The 22,192-nt window shown below is 48.3% G+C and overlaps 1 protein-coding gene across 1 annotated transcript in view; it reads left to right on the top strand.

Annotated features, from left to right (window-relative positions):
- The first annotated feature begins 7,549 nt into the window (after positions 1–7,549).
- LOC139389337 (AP-4 complex accessory subunit RUSC2-like) overlaps positions 7,550–22,192 on the top strand; it is a 53,996-nt gene continuing 39,353 nt past the window's right edge. Inside the window, exons 1-5 of the mRNA XM_071136010.1 lie at positions 7,550–9,057; positions 9,324–9,593; positions 11,040–11,613; positions 19,885–20,583; positions 21,285–21,518. Coding sequence (XP_070992111.1) covers positions 7,591–9,057; positions 9,324–9,593; positions 11,040–11,613; positions 19,885–20,583; positions 21,285–21,518 — 3,244 coding nt within the window. The 5' untranslated portion in view covers positions 7,550–7,590. The remainder of the gene's footprint in view (positions 9,058–9,323; positions 9,594–11,039; positions 11,614–19,884; positions 20,584–21,284; positions 21,519–22,192) is intronic.

Raw genomic sequence — 22,192 nt, forward strand, 5'->3', positions numbered from 1 at the left:
AAACCCAACCAGATCCTTCAGACAATCCCTTAATCCCATTTCAAGGGTCAACAGTGGGTGGGTGAATGCTAGCACATTAGGCTAATGCTGTTAGTTTTAGTCTGAATTTGTGTGGTGATTGTTGGCTTGTCCTCAGTGTGCTAACGCGCTAGGCTATTGCTGTTAGCTTCTGGTGTGGTGATTGTTGGCTTGTCCTCAGAGTGCTGACACGCTAGGCTATTGCTGTTAGCATCTGGTGTGGTGATTGTTTGCTTGTCCTCAGAGCGCTAAAATAAACTAATAGGCAAGGCTAATCCTGTTAGCACCACTTTCCCTCTCTGGAAACAGAATCAGACAAGGAACTCTCAGCAACAGTGAAGCTGTCAGGTGGCTAATCAGTCACCGTTTGAAGGGTTATTCTTGCACCTGGCAGGAGAGGCATTTCAGTTAGCCTGGGAATTGCCCGCTGAGATTGAATGGACTTGACCCGCAATGCTAATCTGTAGCTCGCTCAGCAGATAGAGCAGTCTATTGTGTGTGTGTGTGTGTGTGTCTACTGTCTCTAACCAACACCTGCACTGTCAGTCTCTGTTCTAAAAGGTCAACATCTATTTATATATTTCTCTGACTCTGTCTCTCTGTCCCGCTGTCCCGCTGTCCCGCTGTCTCTCTGTCTCTTTGTCTCTCTGTCTCTTTGTCTCTTTCTCTGTCATAGTCACAGCTTTCCTTAAGTTTGGGTCAGTCAAAGTGGTCAGGTATTCTGCCATTGTGTACTCTCTTTTTAGGGCCAAATAGCAATCTAGTTTGCTCTGTTTATTTGTTAATTCTTTCCAATGTGTCAAGTAATTATCTTTTTGTTTTTCTCGTGATTTGGTTGGGTCTAATTATATTGCTGTCCTGGGGCTATATTTGTGTTTGTGAATAGTCCCGGGACCAGCCTGCTTAGGGGACTCTTCTCTAGGTTCATCTCTGTAGATGATTGCTTTGTTATGGAAGGTTTGGGAATCGCTTCCTTTTAGGTGGTTGTAGAATTTAATCTTGTCTCTTTTCTGTATTTTGATAATTAGTGGGTATCGGCCTAATTCTGCTCTGCATGCATTATTTGGTGTTTTACATTGTACACAGAGGATATTTGTGCAGAATTCTGCATGCAGAGTCTCAATTTGGTGTTTGTCCCATTTTGTGAATTCTTGGTTGGTGAGCGGACCCCAGACCTCACAACCATAAAGGGCAATGGGTTCTGTAACTTTTTCAAGTATTTTTAGCCAGATCCTAATTGGTATGTTGAATTTTGTTCCTTTTGATGGCATAGAATACCCTTCTTGCCTTGTCTCTCAGATCGTTCACAGCTTTGTGGAAGTTACCTGTGGCGCTGATGTTTAGTCCAAGGTTTATATAGTTTTTTTGTGTGCTTTAGGGCAATGTTGTCTAGATGGAATTTGTATTTGTGGTCCTGGCGACTGGACCTTTTTTGGAAGACCAAATTTTGGGCTTTCTGAGATTTACTGTCAGGGCCCAGGTCTGGCAGAATCTGTGCATAAGATCTAGGTGCTGCTGTAGGCCCTTCTTGGTTGGTGGCAGAAGCACCAGATCATCAGCAAACAGTAGACATTTGACTTCAGATTCTAGTAGGGTGATGCCGGGTGCTGCAGACTATTCTAGTGCCCTCGCCAATACGTTGATATATACGTTGAAGAGGGTGGGTCTTAAGCTGCGTCTGTGTGTGTTTTTAACCGCACACTTGTTGTTTGTGTACATGGATTTTATAATGTTGTCTGTTCTTTCCCCAACTCCACTTTCCATCTGTCACGACTTCCGCCAAAGTCGGTTCCTCTCCTTGTTCGGGCAGCGCTCGGCGGTCGACGTCACCGGTCTTCTAGGCATCGCCGCTCCACCTTTCATTTTCCATTTGTTTTGTCTTGTCTTCCCTCACACCTGGTTTACATTCTCTCATCAATCTACGTGTACATTATCCTCTGCCCCCCCCATGTCTGTGTGTGTAATTGTTCGTTACATTTATTGTGTGACGCGTCAGGCTGTTTTTTTCCCGGGTATTGTATTGTTGTTCATTATTTTATGTGACCAGTGCGCTATTTCACTTTTGCCTTTGGCTGGAGTGTTGTGACGCTGTTGCGTCCGACTTGTGCTTCTGCCAATTAAAGTGTGCTCACTCATCTCTGCTCTCCTGCACCTGACTCCAGTTGACCAGTTGCACACACAATCTGACAGAATTACACACCACCATGGAGTCAGCAGGAGCAGGTACCCCAGTTATAGGGGTAGAGGAGCGTGTCAGAGAACACGCGGCAATGCTACAACATCTCGGCGTCACGATAGACCGCATCGTCCAGACCATGGACCGCTGGGAGAGGCAGAGAGTCCCCCCAGCGCCTCCAACAGCACAACAGGGGTTACCACTACTCGTCCCTCCTGTACCCGGTCCCAGTCTACTACAGCTGGACCTGGCCACCATTTATCTGGCTCCTTCATGAAGGGAGAGGGTGTCCGCCCTTGTCTCGTGCCTCTCCGGGAGAGCTCTGGAGTGGGCTAACACCGTGTGGGTAGAAGGAGATGTGGCATTGGACCCACCACTTCTGGACAGTCTTCAACCATCCTCCGAGGGTAGAGCGGTGGGTGAACGTCTCTTCCACCTGAGGCAGGGGATGAGGAGCGCCCAGGAGTTCACCCTGGAATTTCGTACCCTGGCCGCAGGAGCGGGCTGGAACGACAGGGCCCTCATCGACCACTACCGCTACTGCCTGCGTGGGAGTTGGCCTGTAGGGATACCACCCTCACCTTCGACCAGCTGGTGGACCTGTCCATTCGGTTGGATAACCTGCTGATCACCTGCGGACGTCCATAGAGGACTCTGTTGGTTCCCTCTCCCAGCACCACCGCTCCGGTGCCTATGGAGCTGGGAGGTACTGCGCCCAGGGACGCCGGAAGGGGGGCTTTCACCTGCACCATCTGTGGCAGCAGAGGTCACACTGCCGGTCGGTGCCGGGTTGGTTCCTCTGAGAGTCGAGGTGGCAAGCAGGGCACTCTAGCGTCACCCCAGGTGAGTCGGCACCATTCTCACCCAGAGCCCTCGGTTGCACACTTGTTTTTGCATGTCATGTTTCCTGAGTTTTCCCCGCATTCCCAGCATAAGGCGCTAATCGATTCAGGCGCGGCTGGTAGTTTTATAGACGGAGCATTTGCTCATAGTTTAGGAATACCCATTGTTACAGTGGATGTGCCCTTCCCAGTTAGACAGTCGACCATTGGGGTCGGGGTGGATCAGGGAGGCCACCGCTCCCCTGGGCATGGTGACGCAGGGGGGTCATAAGGAGAGAATCAGTCTCTTTCTCACTGACTCTCCTACGTTTCCCGTGGTGCTAGGCCTACCCTGGTTACCCTGTCATGACCCCACTGTTTCATTGCAACGGAGGGCTCTCACGGGGGTGGTCGCGGGAGTGCTCGGGGAGGTGTTTAGGCGTTTCTGTTGGTGCGACTACGGTGGAAAGTCCAGACCAGGTCTCCACCGTGCGCATTCCCCCCGACTATGCCGATTTGGCTCTCGCCTTCTCCAAAAAGAAGGCGACTCAATTACCACCCCATCGACAGGTGGATTGTGCGTTAAATCTCCTGGTAGACGCCGCACTTCCTAGGAGTCACGTGTATCCCCTGTCACAGGCGGAGACGGCGTCTATGGGAACATGTGTCTCCGAATCCCTGCGTCAGGGGTACATTCGGTCCTCCACTTCACCCGGCTCCTCGAGTTTCTTTTTTGTGAAGAAGAAGGAGGGAGGTCTGCGCCCGTGTATTGACTATCGAGGTCTAAACCAGATCACTGTGAGGTATAGTTACCCGCTACCTCTCGTCGCCACAGCAACGCCACAGCAATTGAGTCAATGCACCAAACTAGATCTCAGGAGCGCTTACAACCTGGTGCGTATCCGGGAGGGAGACAAGTGGCAGGCGGCGTTCAGCACGACCCTCAAAGCATTATGAGTACCTCGTCATGCCGTATGGGTTGATGAATGCTCCATCAGTCTTCCAAGCCTTTGTTCACAAAATTTTCAGGCTGTTTTGGTGTATATTGACAACATTCTGATATACTCCGCTACACGCACCGAGCATGTGTCCCTGGTGCGCAGGGTGCTTGGTCGACTGTTGGAGCATGACCTGTACATCAAGGCTAAGAAATGCTGTTCTTTCAACAGTCCGTCTCCTTCCTAGGGCACCGCATTTCCACCTCAGGGGTGGAGATGGAGAGTGACCGCATTTCAGCCGTCAAAATTGGCCGACTCCCACCACGGTAAAGGAGGTGCAGCGCTTCCTAGGGTTTGCCAATTACTACCTGATGTTTATCTGGGGTTTTGGTCATGTTGCGGCTCCCATTACCTCACTGCTGAAGGGGGTCCCGGTGCGTTTGCAGTGGTCGGCTGAGGCAGACAGGGCTTTTGGTCGCCTGAAGGCTCTGTTTACATCGGCTCCCGTGCTGGCCCATCCGGATACCTCTTTGGCGTTCATGGTGGAGGTGGACGCGTCCGAGGCTGGGATTGGAGTCGTGCTTACTCAGCGCTCGGGTACGCCACCGAAGATCCGCCCCTGTGCTTTCTTCTCAAGGAAGCTCAGCCCAGCGGAGCAGAACTATTACGTGGGGGTCCGGGAGCTGTTGGCTGTCGTCAAGGCCTTGAAGGCGTGGAGACATTGGCTTGAGGAGGCTAAACACCCTTTTCTCATCTGGAATGACCACCGCAGTCTGGAGTACATCCGGGCAGTGAGGAGACTGAACCCTCTCCAGGCAAGGTGGGCCATGGTTTTCACCCGTTTTAGTTTCACCCTTTCTTACAGACCAGGTTCCCAGAACGTGAAGGCAGACGCACTGTCCCGGCTGTAAGTCACAGAGGAGCGGCCCATTGATCCTACACCCATACTCCCGGCCTCCTGCCTGGTGGCGTCGGTAGTGTGGGAGCTGGACACGGACATTGAGCAGGCGTTATGTGCAGTTCCCGCTCCCCTGCAGTGTCCCGTGGGGCGTCAGTACGTTCCGTCTGCTGTTTGTGACCTGCTGATCTATTGGGCCCACATGTCACCCTCCTCTGGTCATCCGGGCATCGGTCAGATGGTGCGCTGTCTGAGTGGGAAGTACAGGTGGCCCACTTTGGCTAAGGACGTGAGGGTTTATTTCCTCCTGCTCGGTGTGTGCCCAGTGTAAGGCTCCTAGGCACCTACCAAGAGGTAAGCTACACCCCTTACCCGTTCCACAACAGCCATGGTCGCACCTGTCGATCGATTTCCTGATCGATCTCCCCCATTACAGGGAAATTCCACGATCCTGGTTGTTGTGGATCGTTTCTCTAAGTCCTGCCGTCTCCTTCCTCTGCACGGTCTCCCTACAGCCCTACAGACTGCGGAGGCCCTGTTTACACACATCTTCCGGTACTACGGGGTGCCTGAGGATATTGTGTCTGATCGGGGTTCCCGGTTCACTTCGAGGGTGTGGAAGGCGTTCTTGGAGCGTCTGGGGGTGTCGATCAGCCTTACCCAAGGTTTTCACCCTGAGAGTAATGGGCAGGTGGAGAGAGTGAACCTGGATGTGGGTAGGTTTCTGCGATCCTATTGCCAGGACTGGTCGGGGGAGTGACCAGTGCACTATTTCACATTTGCCTTTGGCTGGAGTGTTGTGACGCTGTTGAGTCCGACTTTTGCTTCTGCCAATTAAAGTGTGCCTGTTCACTCATCTCTGCTCTCCTGCATCTGACTCCAGTTGACCAGTTGCACATACAATCTGGCAGAATTACACACCACCATGGAGTCAGCAGGAGCAGGTACCCCAGCATCAATTTGTATAGCCGACCCTCATGCCAAATTGAGTCGAAGGCTTTTTTTTTAAAACAACAAAGCATGAGAAGACTTTGCCTTTGTTTTGGTTTGTTTGTTTGTCAATTAGGGTGTTCAGGGTGAATATGTGGTCTGTTGTACAATAATTTGGTAAAATGCCAATTTGACATTTGCTCATTACATTGTTTTCACTGCAGAAATGTTTGAGTGTGCTGTTAATGATAATGCAGAGGATTTTCCCAAGGTTGCTTTTGTAGGTTGTAGATTGGGGTGATCAGTCCTTGGTTCCTGTCTGTCTGTCTCTGTCTGTCTGTCTGTCTGTCTCTTTCTTCCTTCCTTCCTTCAGGATGATTCATCTTTCTAGGATTATTTCTGAGTTGGGATTACTCCTCCTGAGTAGGTGTTGAGTCTGGATTAGTCTGCCCCTGTGTCAGGGTGCGTATGAGGAAGCTGTCTAAATGTACGCATATCCAATGGATTTGAGTAGTCGTTAGTGATGAAAGTATGTAAAGATTGTGGAAGTCTTAAGATCTGTGAGCTCAAATGAGATGGGTGAGCTCATAGGCCTGTTTGACAGTCTGATGAAGCTGTGGTAGAGAGAGGAGAGTGAGAGGAGGACTCCACTGACTCCACCTCACGTGGCAGTGACTCATGAGTCATCCACTGCCGAACTGAATGAATGACATGACCGGTTATTTAAGACTGGCGGCAGGTAGCCTAGCGGTTTGAGAAGCAAGCCAGCTACCAGAGTGTTGCCAGTTTGAATCCCGGGTCCTACGGGAAAAATCAGTTGGGAAAATCAGATGTACAGTATGTAGCAATGACTACAACTAGAGCGCTATAAAGGTGCCATTTCTGACAAAGCCAATTGACAGTGTCCGGCGTTGGCGATTAATACCACTCTGTCTTAATCAGCAGGGGGTTGTCGAATCATCAGAGCTCGAATCAGAGCTGGTATCAAATCCTAGATTCCATTGCCTGCCGTTGTGCGTTTTAGTAAGGCACTCAACCCCATACAACTACAGCTCCCAGGGTGCCCTGGGTGGCAGCCCCCTGCACCTATCCTAAACCTGTATGTACTGTATGTGTCTTTGGAGGGGGTGGGTTAAAAGCGGAAGTCAAATTTGGGACCAATAAAGTGATGTTAATGTTAAGGACAGTGTCTTTTGGAGCCAAACCACAAGTTTCTTAAGATCTTCATATATCACAATGATATAAGTACGTTTTAAATTGTGTGATAGTGTGTTTCTCTAATACTATCTCTCTCTCTCTCTTTCTCTCTCTCTTTCTCTCTCTTTCTCTCTCTTTCTCTCTCGTTCTCTCTTTCTCTCTATCTTTCTCTCTCGTTCTCTCTCTCTTTCTCTCTCTCTTTATCTCTCTTTCTCTCTCTCTTTCTCTATCGTTCTCTCTCTCTTTCTCTCTCTTTCTCTCTCTCTTTCTCTCTCGTTCTCTCTCTCTTTCTCTCTCGTTCTCTCTCTCTTTCTCTCTCGTTCTCTCTCTCTTTCTCTCTCTTTCTCTCTCTCTTTCTCTCTCGTTCTCTCGTTCTCTCGTTCTCTCTCTCTCTCTCTCTCTCTCTCTCTCTCTCTCTCTCTCTCTTCCAGATGTACCACTCAGACCACAGAGTCAATTTCCCTGACCTCTCCTTCAGCATTCCAGGCCCTGGAACTTTGGGTTTAGCATCTAACCACTGAACCAACTCCCTGTCCGATACCCCTCCACATATCATATACCCCTACCCCTGCCCCCTGTCTGAACCCCTATACCCGGGTACACCCAGGGACCATGGACAACCCCCCCAAGCTGTCTGGCGAGACCCTGATCGTTCACCACATCCCCCTGGTACACTGTCAGGTGACTGGTGGGCGGCAGGGCTGTGGTGGAGGAGGGGGGTCCCTGAAGAGATCAAACCCTTTCAGCTACCCAGAAACCCTGGGCTTGAGCCGCACCACCTCCCTTCCTGAGCAGGATGTACTCCAGAGGGAAGCTCTGGTGTACAGCAGCCTCATCCAGACCTCCACAGGAGGAGGAGGCGATGGAGAGGGAGGAGGAGGAGGAGGAGGAGGAGGGAGAGGAGGCAGCACGGGGAGCGATGATTCATCGGTGACATCCAGTAACTGCGAGGACCAGGTGATGGTGATGGTGGCCCACACTATGCCCAGGGTGAAGCCAAGAGAACAGGTCAACAACCCACTCCGGCTCCGTCACAACCCTTTTCTGCTCAACACGGAGGAGGATGATGATGATGAGGAGGAGGAAGAGGAGGAAGATGATGGTGATAACCTGAACGGTTATTTGGAAGACTCCTCCTTTCATCTCCATGGCGATATAAACTCCGCCCTGGACGAGGAGGGAGACGGGATTGCACCCTTTCATCTCCACGACCTGGGGTCCACCACACACAAGCCCTTCCTGTTGCACAGCACCCTGGGTAAGCACTCTTGGGGCTGCTCAGGGAGGCTGGACTCCCTTAGGGGCGTGTCCTCTGATCTCTCCACCCACCTGGAGGGCCTGGACCTGCTGGGATTGGACAGTCCACGTCGCCACGGCAGCAGTGGCTCCACCCTCTCCATGGACTGCGGAGAGCAGGAGTGGGGTGAGGATGAGGAGGAGGAAGAGGATCATCCAATGAGGGGTGGGGGACGGGGCAATAGCCAAGCTGACTCCTCCTCTGGCTCTGGCGCCGCCCACCAGCGCTGCTCCTGCTGCGGCCTCTCCCAAACTTATCTTGAACATTTCCCGGAACCGTTTTCAGAGTCGTCGGAACGCCAGCTGGGCTACGCCAGCGACTCTTCCTGTAACAGCTCAGATGGCGTGCTGGTTAACTTCAGCGCCATCTATAATAACATGAACAACAGCATCCCGGCAACCTCTACCAAGCCGCCACCTCTGGCCACCACGACCACCAACCTCAACAGCTCCACCGACCAATCTTGCTCTTCCTCTGTCTGCATCTGCTCAGTGCTGGATGAGGAGGCAGGGAGTCGAAGAGAATCCGGAGGTGGGGGGGCTTTCTACCTAGACCTCCACACCTCCCCCACCGAACCCCCCCACCTCCACTCTCAACAACCCCCCTGCCCCTCCAGCAACACCCTGCCGTTACTCATCGAACCCTACTCTCACCCTCACCCCACCACCTCCTCCTGCACCTGCTCAGCTGAACACCAGGGGGCTCTAGACCTGGACTCCAACTGTAACTCCTATCACCCCCCCCACTCTGACTCAGGAAGTGACCTCATGTCCTGTCTGCGGGTATGAATCAATCAAATGTATTTTATAAAGCCCTTTTTTTTTTACATCAGAAATTGTCACAAAATGCTTTACAGTGTCAAATCCTAGCTGCTGTTGAGCTAGACATTTAACCACTAAAAAGTGCTTTCTGGGTGGTGTAGTATGGCTGCTCTGTGCTCCATCCTCTCCAAGCTGAGTGTCAAAATTCAGTTAGTCTAGACCTTTGTGTACAATAAAGTCTTCTTTCTCTTCCTCTTCTTCTCCAACTTCTTTTTCTTCTTCTGCAGAGCCAGGCGCGTCTGGTGGTAACCACCCAGAACTACTATAAGCTGGTGACCTGTGACCTTTCTTCTCCGTCGCCCCCGAGCCCTGCGGGAAGCTCCGCATCGGTTGCCAGCTGCTCTGACGAGCACAGCAAGGATAGCCCTGCCCCTGACACGCCCACTGCCACCCAGCCAACCGAATACTACCTGTTCAGGCGGCCACCGGGAGGAGAGGAGGAGGAGGAGGAAGAGGAGGAGGAGGAGGAAGAGGAGGAGGGAGGAGAGTCATCACAGGTGAGTGGAGTAGGATATTAGTTCAGTTCAGAATCAGACATAGTGTTATTTGAATCAGGGTTGATAGATAGGTTAAAGAGGTGGATCAGTTACTGGAAGGTTGTTGGTTCAAGTCCTGTTCCAGGCCATATCAAAGGTTTCAGATCAGGTTACAGATCAGTACAATCCACTACTGTTGAAGGGAAAGTCCCCTACTGGAGGGCTGTAGGTTTCAGATCAGTACAACCATCCACTACTGTTGAAGGGGAAAGTCCCCTACTGGAGGGCTGTAGGTTTCAGATCAGTACAACCATCCACTACTGTTGAAGGGAAAGTCCCCTACTGGAGGGCTGCAGGTTTCAGATCAGTACAACCATCCACTACTGTTGAAGGGGAAAGTCCCCTACTGGAGGGCTGCAGGTTTCAGATCAGTACAACCATCCACTACTGTTGAAGGGAAAGGAATGTTTTATCGTCGCCTACTTTGGCAGCTGGGTAATCTGTAATGGAGTATTCCTGGAGAGTATGTGCTTCTCAAATGGCAACGTATTACTTACAGTGCACTATGGGCCCTGGTTAAATACAGTGTACTATACAGGGACAATGGTGCCACTCGGGATGTAGCCTTATGCCTTCAGTGTGGTGTAATGTCAGTCATATTCATGTGTTGTAATGTTGACACTATTAAGATACCAGTCTATTTATAGTAGCTATCAGAGTCTGGGATTCTTTCAGCTGTCTGTGGCTTCAGTCATAACGTTTATATTTATTGAACCTTTATTTAACCAGGCAGGCAAATGTATATTTATAGCCTGGAAAGTCAATGCTAGTGCTCTCAAGAGAATGACTATGACTGGCCCATGTAGGAGATTTTATTTGATGAATTTCTATTTAACACAATGGCAGAGAATGGAAGAGATCAACTTCCAATGTAGTTTGATGCAAAATGAACAAGGCTCTACTCAAGTGTATTATTTATATTTTTTTACCTTTATTTAACTAGTCAAGTCAGTTAAGAACAAATTCTTATTTTCAATGACGGCCTAGGAACAGTGGGTTAACTGGTCTAGGAACAGTGGGTTAACTGGTCTAGGAACAGTGGGTTAACTGGCCTAGGAACAGTGGGGTTAACTGGTCTAGGAACACTGGTCTAGGAACAGTGGGTTAACTGGCCTAGGAACAGTGGGTTAACTGGTCTAGGAACAGTGGGTTAACTGCCTGTTCAGGGGCAGAACGACATATTTGTACCTTGTCAGCTCAGGGATTTGAACTTGCAACCTTCCGGTTACTAGTCCAATGCTCTAACCACTAGGCTACCCTGCCGCCCCAGGGTAGCCTAGTGTCTGCTGTAAAAAGCATGAGATCCAAACACTATTCCTGCTACTTGAGCCCTGTTTGACATCGATCCAAGAATGTGTTCGTTTCTTTGTCTTTTATTCTAAGAGCTTCTCTGTCTTCTCTACCCAGCGTGATGAAGATGAGGAAGAAAATGATGAAGACGAGCAGGACGGGAAGAAGAGGAAGCAGCAGCAGCAGATGGGTGGAGCCTGTTCAGACCCAATCATTGAGGGCCAGGTGTACGTCAACATCTCCCCTCCTGTGGTTGGCCGAGGACCCATCGGAGGAGGGCCCAGCCGCCCCCGTTCCCGTAGCTACGACCGGAACCTGGACATGTCCCCGCCCCCTCGGCTCGGCTCATTGGAGCGCATGCTGAGCTGCCCTGTCCGTCTCAGTGAGGGCACCGCCCCCCTGGGCCCGTCCCCTCTGCCGCGGGTCACGTCCTTTGCAGAGATTGCCAAGAGCAAGAGGAAAAATGGAGGAGGCACGGGCTCTCCTTCTCTCAGGATGGGGGGATGTTCAGATCCCTTCTCCTCCACCCACTCGGCCCACTCCCACTCCTCGGCCGACTTCTCCCCCATCCTGGAGGGCCTGGGTCAGGGTCCGAGCCACAGTTTGCCCTTCCAGCGCTGCTACAGCCAGGGCAGTGTGGACCGCCACTCACCTGGTGGTGGCGTCAGAGAGACACGCTCCAAGGCCGAAGGTAAGAACGCTGGTTATTATAATAATAATAATATTCTATGTTAAGAGCTGTAGTGATAATACATTATTATGATTGCGTTCCAAACTGACTACAATGCAGTCGCCTGGCAGATCTCACAATATCTGGATAGGTGTTTGATCCATATCAGCTAACCATGTCACGCCCTGGCCTTAGTTATCTTTGTTTTCTTTATTATTTTGGTTAGGCCAGGGTGTGACATGGGAGATTTATGGTTTTTGTCTCATCTAGGGTGTTTAACATGTCTAGGGGTTTTGTAAGTTTATGGGGCTGTTTCCTTTCTAGGTAATTGTATGTCTATGGTTGCCTAGATTGGTTCTCAATTAGAGGCAGCTGTCTATCGTTGTCTCTGATTGGGAACCATATTTAGGCAGCCATATTCTTTGGCTATTTTGTGGGTGATTGTTTCCTGTGTCATTGTTTGTGCCACACGGGACTGTTTCGTTGCGAGCTCACTATATTATTTTGTATTTGTGTTCATGTTTAGTTTTTCTTATTAAAAACCATGGACAACTACCACACTGCGTATTGGTCCGATCCTTGTTTCACCTCTTCAGAGGAGGAGGAGGAAATCTGCCGTGACAAACAACATCATATAACATAGAAATCTGATGTCGATTGTGTAGGGGGGGTTTGGTTGGTTTCCCACAAAGACTCTAAAACAAATAACATTTCCCACATCGCCATGAGGACAAAGGCTATTTTAGGGTTAGGGGTTTGGTTTAGGGTTAGGGTTAAAATTAGGCTTAGGGTTAGAATTAGGATACGGGGTTAGTGGTTAGGTTGTGGGTTAAGGTTAGGAGGTAGGTTTAGGTTTTGGGTTTGGGTTTGGGTTAGGGAAAATAGGATTTTGAATGGAAATACATTTTAGGGTTATAAGGTTACAGGGTTATGGTGTTATGGTGTTATAGTGTTATAAGGTTATAGTGTTGTAATGCTATAGTGTTATAGGGTTATGGGGTTATAGTGTTGTAATGCTATAGTGTTATAGTGTTAAAGGGTTATGGGGTTATAGTGTTATAATGTTATAATGCTATAGGGCTATAGTGGTATAGGGTTATAGGGTTATGGGGTTATAGTGTTATAGGGTTATAGGGTTATAGTGTTATAAGGTTATAGGGTTATAGGGTTATAGTGTTATAGTGTTATAAGGTTATAGGGTTATAAGGTTATAAGGTTATAGTGGTATAGGGTTATAAGGTTATAGTGGTATAGGGTTATACTGTTATAGTGTTGTAAGGTTATACAGTTATAGGTTGTTTTGGGGACTTGTTAAAGTGTTGTCGATGTTCTAACATTGATGTGTTACAGTTCTATGATATTGATGTTACAGTTCTATGTTATAGATGTGTTACAGTTCTATGATATTGAGGTGTTACAGTTCTATGTTATTGATGTGTTACAGTTCTATGTTATTGATGTCTTACAGTTCTATGTTATAGATGTGTTACAGTTCTATGTTATTGATGTGTTACAGTTCTATGATATTGATGTGTTATAGTTCTATGTTATTGAGGCATTTTATCTCTAGTTTGGATAGTTTTGTATGAGTGAGTTTGGTTCTTTATGTTTTCTCCCTTTCAATTAACAAATAACAATGGCTAAATATGACCAAGGCATGTGAAGGATGAAATAGATGGGTATGTGACACCAGGTGATGATATATATATATATGAACAGTGGCAGCAGGCTCACTGTGTGTCTGCTTATAAAAACACCCTGATCTTTCTTTTCAGCCCATAGAAATACAGGAAACAAAGTGTCTGGAATTCCTATGAATTCCTCTGTGGAACACTGTGTCAGACGACTCTGAATGGAATGTTCTAGTAGGACAGTCAGACTGCGGGAGGGAGTATACTAGTGGCGTCGTTCCAGTGAGAGAGATCCCCTTTTTAATTCCACTGAGCCAAACCAAGCTAAGCCGAGCTGCACTGCGCTAGCCTGGCTACACGTCAATCACCATAGTTACTAGAACCAGCACAGGATTCTTAGAGCGAGAGATACAAAGAGGAGGAAGAGAGAGGGAGAAACACACATTCCAGTCACTCTAGAGAGGCCAACCCTGATGTCCGAAGCGCTTTCTCACAGTAAAACATGATGACAGCCTGTAATGTACCAACTACTGTGATATAGGAACAGGTTAGAAGCAGATTGAGGACAGGGGATATGGTTTGGTATCGTTGGGCGCAGGTATGGGTTGAAGGGATTGTAAAAAGGATAGGGGGGAGGGGAGAGGAGGGAAACAGATGTGGATCGACAGTAGAAGGGGGAAAGGAGGGAGGACTGAAGAGAGGTGAATGGAGAGATGAGGAAAAGGAAGATAGAACACAATAGTAGAATAGCATTTGTTACACAGCAAGTATCACAGTGTCGAGTAACAACTAATAACTTGATTTATAGGCCTACACCATTTTCTCTAATGCTGTATAAGAAAGAGACTATTGGAATATATGATAGCTAATCCTTTAAAAAGAGCTCAAATAATATACATTTTAACAATAAAAAGGCTTTGACTGTAATGGGTGCGAGCTGGTGGCAGGAACGTCAGGCGCAGGAGAACGAACTTGGTATAAACGGAGTCGTTTAAGTGCACACAAACTCCAAAAACCAACATTTACAAAAATAATGAAAGTGGGTAAAAACCCGTCACACATCAGAACATAACTAGCACCGAAACATACAACAAACAATCACCGACCAGGACATGAGGGGAAACAGAGGGTTAAATACACAACATGTAATTGATGGTATTGGAACCAGGTGTGAAGGAAGACAAGACAAAACAAATGGAAAATGAAAAATGGATCAGTGATGGCTAGAAGGTCTGTGACGTCGACCGCCCGAACACCGCCCGAACACCGCTCGAACACCGAACACTGCCCGAACACCGCCCGAACACCGCCCGAACACCGAACACTGCCCGAACACCGAACACTGCCCGAACACCGCCCGTACACCGCCCGTACACCGCCCGAACACCGCCCGAACACCGAACACTGCCCGAACACCGCCCGAACACTGCCCGAACACCGCCCGAACACCGCCCGTACACCGCCCGAACACCGCCCGAACACCGCCCGAACACCGCCCGAACACCGCCCGTACACCGCCCGAACACCGCCTGAACACCGCCCGAACACCGCCGTTCATCATCATTTATTTAATCTGTAGCCTAATCATCTGCATGGTTTCCTGAGTCGTAGTGGGAGGACCACACACCAGATCTGTAGCCTAATAAACTGCATGGTTTCCTGAGTCGTAGTGGGAGGACCACACAACAGATCTGTAGCCTAATAAACTGCATGGTTTCCTGAGTCGTAGTGGGAGGACCACACACCAGATCTGTAGCCTAATAAACTGCATGGTTTCCTGAGTCGTAGTGGGAGGACCACAGACCAGATTTCTAGCCTAATAAACTGCATGGTTTCCTGAGTCGTAGTGGGAGGACCACACACCAGATCTGTAGCCTAATAAACTGCATGGTTTCCTGAGTCGTAGTGGGAGGACCGCACACCAGATCTGTAGCCTAATAAACTGCATGGTTTCCTGAGTCGTAGTGGGAGGACCACACACCAGATCTGTAGCCTAATAAACTGCATGGTTTCCTGAGTCGTAGTGGGAGGACCGCACACCAGATCTGTAGCCTAATAAACTGCATGGTTTCCTGAGTCGTAGTGGGAGGACCTCACAACAGATCTGTAGCCTAATAAACTGCATGGTTTCCTTAGTCGTAGTGGGAGGACCACACACCAGATCTGAAGCCTAATAAACTGTATGGTTTCCTGAGTCGTAGTGGGAGGACCACACAACAGATCTGAAGCCTAATAATCTGCATGGTTTCCCGAGTCCTATTGGGCGGACCACACGCCATATCATCACGTGACTCCCAAGTTTACTCTTGATAGGATGGTTATTATATCAATATTTGCACATAACGACGTTTCCACCACATCACACAAATACATCCCACCATGTCGAACAAACTAATTCAATAACTGTCAGCATTTAGAGAATTGTACCGAAACCCCAACTAACTTAACTTAAGGGGGCTGAATAATTTTGCACGCCCAATTTTTCAGTTTTTGATTTGTTAAAAAAGTTTGAAATATCCAATAAATGTCGTTCCACTTCATGATTGTGTCCCACTTGTTGTTGATTCTTCACAAAAAAATACACACAAAAAATACAGTTTTATATCTTTATGTTTGAAGCCTGAAATGTGGCAAAAGGTCGCAAAGTTCAAGGGGGCCGAATACTTTCGCAAGGCACTGTAGATGAGAGAGGGACATGACTAGAGATGAGAGAGGGACATGGCTAGAGATATAAATGATAGAGGGACATGGCTAGAGATATAGATGGGAGAGAGATAGCTAGAGATATAGATGAGAGAGGGAGAATACTAGAGATATAGAAGAGAGAGAGATGGCTAGAGAGATGGCTAGAGATATAGATGAGAGAGTGAGATGGCTGGACATATAGATGAGAAACAGAGATGGCTCAAGATATACAGTGGGGAGAACAAGTATTTGATACACTGCCAATTTTGCAGGTTTTGTAATTTTTATCATAGGTTCACTTCAACTGTGAGAGACGGAATCTAAAACAAAAATCCAGAAAATCACAATGTATGATTTTTAAGTCATTAATTAGCATTTTATTGCATGACATAAGTATTTGATCACCTACCAACCAGTAAGAATTCCGGCTCTCACAGAACTGTTCGTTTTTCTTTAAGAAGCCCTCCTGTTCTCCACTCATTACCTGTATTAACTGCACCTGTTTGAACTCGTTACCTGTATAAAAGACACCTGTCCACACACTCAATCAAACAGACTCCAACCTCTCCACAATGGCCAAGACCAGAGAGCTGTGTAAGGACATCAGGGATAAAATTGTAGACCTGCACAAGGCTGGGATGGGCTACAGGACAATAGGCAAGCAGCTTGGTGAGAAGGCAACAACTGTTGGCGCAATTATTAGAAAATGGATGAAGTTCAAGATGACGGTCAATCACCCTCGGTCTGGGGCTCCATGCAAGATCTCACCCCGTGGGGCATCAATGAACATGAGGAAGGTGAAGGATCAGCCCAGAACTACACGGCAGGACCTGGTCAATGACCTGAAGAGAGCTGGGACCACAGTCTCAAAGAAAACCATTAGTAACACACTACGCCGTCATGGATTAAAATCCTGCAGCGCACGCAAGGTTCCTCTGCTCAAGCCAGCGCATGTCCAGGCCCGTCTGAAGTTTACCAATGACCATCTGGATGATCCAGAGGAGGAATGGGAGAAGGTCATGTGGTCTGATGAGATAGAAATAGAGCTTTTTGGTCTAAACTCCACTCGCCGTGTTTGGAGGAAGAAGAAGGATGAGTACAACCCCAAGAACACCATCCCAACCGTGAAGCATGGAGGTGGAAACATAATTCCTTGGGGATGCTTTTCTTCAAAGGGGACAGGACGACTGCACCGTATTGAGGGGAGGATGGATGGGGCCATGTATCTCAAGATCTTGGCCAACAACCTCCTTCAAGAGCATTGAAGATGGGTCGTGGCTTGGTCTTCCAGCATGACAACGACCTGAAACACACAGCCAGGGCAACTAAGGAGTGGCTCCGTAAGAAGCATCTCAAGGTCCTGGAGTGGCCTAGCCAGTCTCCAGACCTGAACCCAATTGAAAATGTTTGGAGGGAGCTGAAAGTCCGTATTGCCCAGCGACAGCCCCGGAACCTGAAGGATCTGGAGAAGTTCTGTATGGAGGAGTGGGCCAAAATCCCTGCTGCAGTGTGTTCAAACCTGGTCAAGAACTACAGGAAACGTATGATCTCTGTAATTGCAAACAAAGGTTTCTGTACCAAATATTAAGTTCTGATTTTCTGATGTATCAAATACTTATGTCATGCAATAAAATGCTAATGAATTACTTAAAAATCATACAATGTGGTTTTCTGGATTTTTGTTTTAGATTCCGTCTCTAACAGTTGAAGCGTACCTATGATAAAAATTACAGACCTCTACATGCTTTGTAAGTAGGAAATCCTGCAAAATCGGCAGTGTATCAAATACTTCTTCTCCCCACTGTAGATGAGAGAGTTGGATGGCTAGCAATATAGTTGAGAGAGAGATGGCTAGAGATGTAGATGAGAGAGATGTCTAGATATACAGATGAGAGAGAGAGATGGCTAGAGATATAGATGAGAGAGATGGCTAGAGATATAGATGAGAAATGGAGATGGACATGGCTAGAGATATAGATGAGAGAGATGGCTAGGATATAGATGAGAGATGGAGATGGACATGGCTGGAGATATAGATGAGAGAGAGATGGCTAGAGATATAGATGAGAGAGAGAGATGGCTAGAGATATAGATGAGAGATGGAGATGGACATGGCTGGAGATATAGATGAGAGAGAGATGGCTAGAGATATAGATGAGAGAGAGAGAGATGGCTAGAGATATAGATGAGAGATGGAGATGGACATGGCTGGAGATATAGCTGAGAGAGAGATGGCTAGAGATATAGCTGAGAGAGAGATGGCTAGAGATATAGCTGAGAGAGAGATGGCTAGAGATATAGCTGAGAAAGATGGATGGCTAGAGATGGCTAGAGAGGGAGATGGCTATAGATATAGATGAGAGGTAGAGGCATTGTTTCTATCCTCAGAGCACAGTCCTGGCTGTGTTGTTTTGGCATCTATCACTGCAACCATTGCTCAACACTGCCTCTGTGGCTGAGTGATGTTACTACACCCACAGTTCTACACTAACTCTTTGGTTTAAACATCTTACAACATCCCATAGCTCAACACTGCCCCTTTGGTTAAAACATGTTACTACATCCATTGCTCAACACTGCTCCTTGTGACAGAGATGTGTTACTGCACCCAGGCTGACTGACATTCCATGGCGGAGCAAAAGAGACAAACAGCTTGCGCAATGTCGCTGCTCGACCTCACACACACCCCTGTGGATCACACAGTGACCGGATCGTGGAACCAAACACACATGCTGAAATTCATGCTCACACCACTGATACACACCACTAATACACACAGAGAGACAGAAAGAAGAAAAATGGCTGTTCTTCGATCTCTGGTGCTTCTGCTATAGGACAGAGTGACGCAGTTTTATTCAGGTCTTCTCTCCCCGGCCGTGTGTGTGTGTGTGTGTGTGTGTCATAGTATGCTCTGTCTCTTGAAGGGCAGTCTGGGCTGTTTGTACTAACAACTCTCTGTCTGTTGGCTGTAGCAGCTTACTGGATCATGACTGGGCAATTTGTGTTTGTCTCTGTGAATCAATTCAACTTAACCTTTATTTTCCCAACATGTTTACAAAATATTACATGTAATATTTACTTAAATGCTAGCTTTGTAATACAGACTCTGTAATGGCTGATACAATTACTGTGTTACAGGTATTATCAGACTGGGTAATGGCTGATGTGGTTACTGTTTTACAGGTATTATCAGACTGTATAATGGCTGATGTGGTTACTGTGTTACAGGTATTATCAGAATGTGTAATGGCTGATGTGGTTACTGTGTTACAGGTATTATCAGACTGTATAATGGCTGATGTGGTTACTGTGTTACAGGTATTATCAGACTGTATAATGGCTGATGTGGTTACTGTGTTACAGGTATTATCAGTTTGACGATGATGACTGAGCTAAAATCGAGAATTGTGCGAACTGTAAATGTTAACCTTTCCTGGCCTTGTCTTTCCTCTCTCTCTCTCTGTCTCTCTCTCTCTCTCTCTCTCTCTCTCTCTCTCTCTGTCTCTCTCTCTCTCTCTCTCTCTCTGTCTCTCTCTCTCTCTGTCTCTCTCTCTCTCTCTCTGTCTCTCTCTCTCTCTGTCTCTCTCTGTCTCTCTCTCTCTGTCTCTCTCTCTCTCTCTCTCTCTGTCTCTCTCTCTCTCTCTCTCTGTCTCTCTCTGTCTCTCTCTCTCTGTCTCTCTCTCTCTCTGTCTGTCTCTCTCTCTCTCTGTGTCTCTCTCTGTCTCTCTCTCTCTGTCTGTCTGTCTCTCTCTCTCTCTGTCTCTGTCTCTCTCTCTCTGTCTGTCTGTCTGTCTGTCTGTCTGTCTGTCTCTCTCTCTCTCTCTCTCTCTGTCTCTCTCTGTCTCTCTCTCTCTCTCTCTGTCTCTCTCTCTGTCTCTGTCTCTGTCTCTGTCTCTGTCTCTGTCTCTGTCTCTCTCTCTCTCTCTCTCTCTCTCTCTCTCTCTCTCTCTCTCTCTCTCTCTCTCTCTGCATCCAGGTGGTCTCTCCAGCTCTTCATCCAGCTCAGCAGTGGTGCGTTACACTAAAGACCAGCGTCCCACCACCCTCCCCATTCAACCCTTCACCTTCCACCACCAGTTCTCCAAGCCGCCCCAGCCCCTGCTTCCCTTGCTGACAGGCTACGTCTCTGGGATGCAGGCCCGGGGTGGAGGGCCTTCTGGAGGTCCAGAGGGGGGTGAAGGCGCCAACGACCCAGGGGAAGACTCGATGCGTTGGTGCCAGGGTAGTGGTGGTGATGGGATGGTGTCAGCAGTGGCTAGCCTTGGTCCTGGCTCGGTCCGGCCCTCGCCACTGGGTAGCTATTCCCCGGTCCGCCTCCAGGGAGCGACATCCAGCTCAGGGACCTGTTCTACCTGTACTCCCAGCCCCCAGCCAACCCGTAGCCTCTCCTGCCCCCTCTCCACCGGTCTCCTGCCCCTTCACCATACCCCTTCACCAGCGGCACCTGCCCCTCTGCCACCCACACCTCCGCCCCCAACATTGGGGGTGAAGCGGGGTGCGGTGCCCCCCATGTTGCCTCCGGTGCAAGGCCAGGTGCAGGGTCACCACCACCACCGTGGGACCCTGCCCACTTTACCGGCCGTTCCCCAGGACAGTGAGACTTCACTGGGATACGAGGAGACGACATTAGACTCCCTGGAGGGGAGCAGAGGACCAGGGCTCAGGACACAACATGGTAGGTGTCCCAGTGTGGTCCGGTCAAGGGTTTGTACTGTATGTGGTTGTGTCAGTGGGGTTTGTTGGATGGTGGGTTGGCCAGTCCTGTCCCCCCCCCCCCCCCCCCCCACCACCATGTCTTCTTTTAATGGATTCTACTGGTTCCTACTGATTCTACTGGTTCTTTAATTCCTCTCTCATGGTGATTCCACAGATATACCGTACACGTTTAGTGACTCTCTCTCTCTCTCTTTTCTTTCTTTTTCACTTTCACCCATCCTTTCTATTGCTTATCCTCCTTTCCTTACCATGTACACTCACACCCATCTCTCTTTCTTCTCTTTCAACGCTCCTCTTCCTCTGCCTTCTCCCATGTACACTCACCCTATCTCTCTCTCTCTCTCTCTCTCTCTCTCTCTCTCTCTCTCTCTCTCTCTCAATTTCAACGCTCCTCTTCCTCTGCCTTCTCCCATGTACACTTCATCTACCTCTCACTTCTCGTTTAATCTTGCTTTCCCCAATCCTCCACATGAAAACCTACCTTCCTCTCTCATCTCCCTCTTTCTACCATTACCTCTATATTTTCTCCTTCTCTTATCCCACCCAACTCTCTTCTCGTCTCTCCGTGCATCCCTCCAAACCCCTCTTCCCCCACCACTCGTATTTTTTCTCTGTGTCCTCCATCCCCGTATCCCCTCCTCCATCCATCCTCCCTTACAGGGCACCACCTCTCTCCACAGACTCTGAAATGGAGGGAGTATCGTCGAAAGAACCCATTAGGGGTGGAGAGGTGTTCCTTGGGGGGCTCTGCAGGGTCAGGCGATCTGCCTCTATCAGGCAGTCTGGACGGGAACGGTCGTAGGGGCGGGGCCGTTGGTCAGCGAATTACACGACGGAACGTGTTTGACTTCCCTCCGGCCTCTAGTGGACACACCCCCCTGGGACGACTCAATGGTGTTCATATACTACTAACCCTATTGATCAGGCGCTGTGTGTGTGTGTGTGTGTGTGTGTGTGTGTGTGTGTGTGTGTGTGTGTGCGTGCAGGGCCGTGCACAGCCATTTTTTTTATTTTTTAAATATTATTTCTTTAACACCACAATCATCACAAATTGTAAGCCAGCTAGTTACACTGCCTCCTAAAGACGTGATTGACATCAGGAACAGAAGGTGGGCTGTCAGCTGATGTTGATGATTGATGTAAATATGCTAGTTAGCTAGCTACTATATTTCTTTACTGATTGTGAAGGTGGGCTGGCAGCTGATGTTGATGATTGATGTAAATATGCTAGTTAGCTAGCTACTATATTTCTTTACTGATTGTGACTCATCTTCAATGCTCTTAAATAATAACTTCATACTATAGCCTAATATTCATAATTGTTTAACTAATGGTATATGACTGGCTTGTATGTATATTTTAGTATTATGTGACTGACCAGCTCGATTCGGATTTATGTAGCAAAATTTGAAACTGTGTTTTTTACATTGGATAAAAGTAGCGACTCAGAGCTACAAAATGATATATCATACACTACAGTTGAGGAACAATGGGAAAGTAATTCTGCTTTGAAAGTTGATCAACTTGTAACCTCACTTTTGAGAAAATGGCCCTTGAATGTTTTGGTA

Source organism: Oncorhynchus clarkii, chromosome 30, assembly GCF_045791955.1.
Source record: "Oncorhynchus clarkii lewisi isolate Uvic-CL-2024 chromosome 30, UVic_Ocla_1.0, whole genome shotgun sequence".
Classification (NCBI taxonomy): domain Eukaryota; kingdom Metazoa; phylum Chordata; class Actinopteri; order Salmoniformes; family Salmonidae; genus Oncorhynchus; species Oncorhynchus clarkii.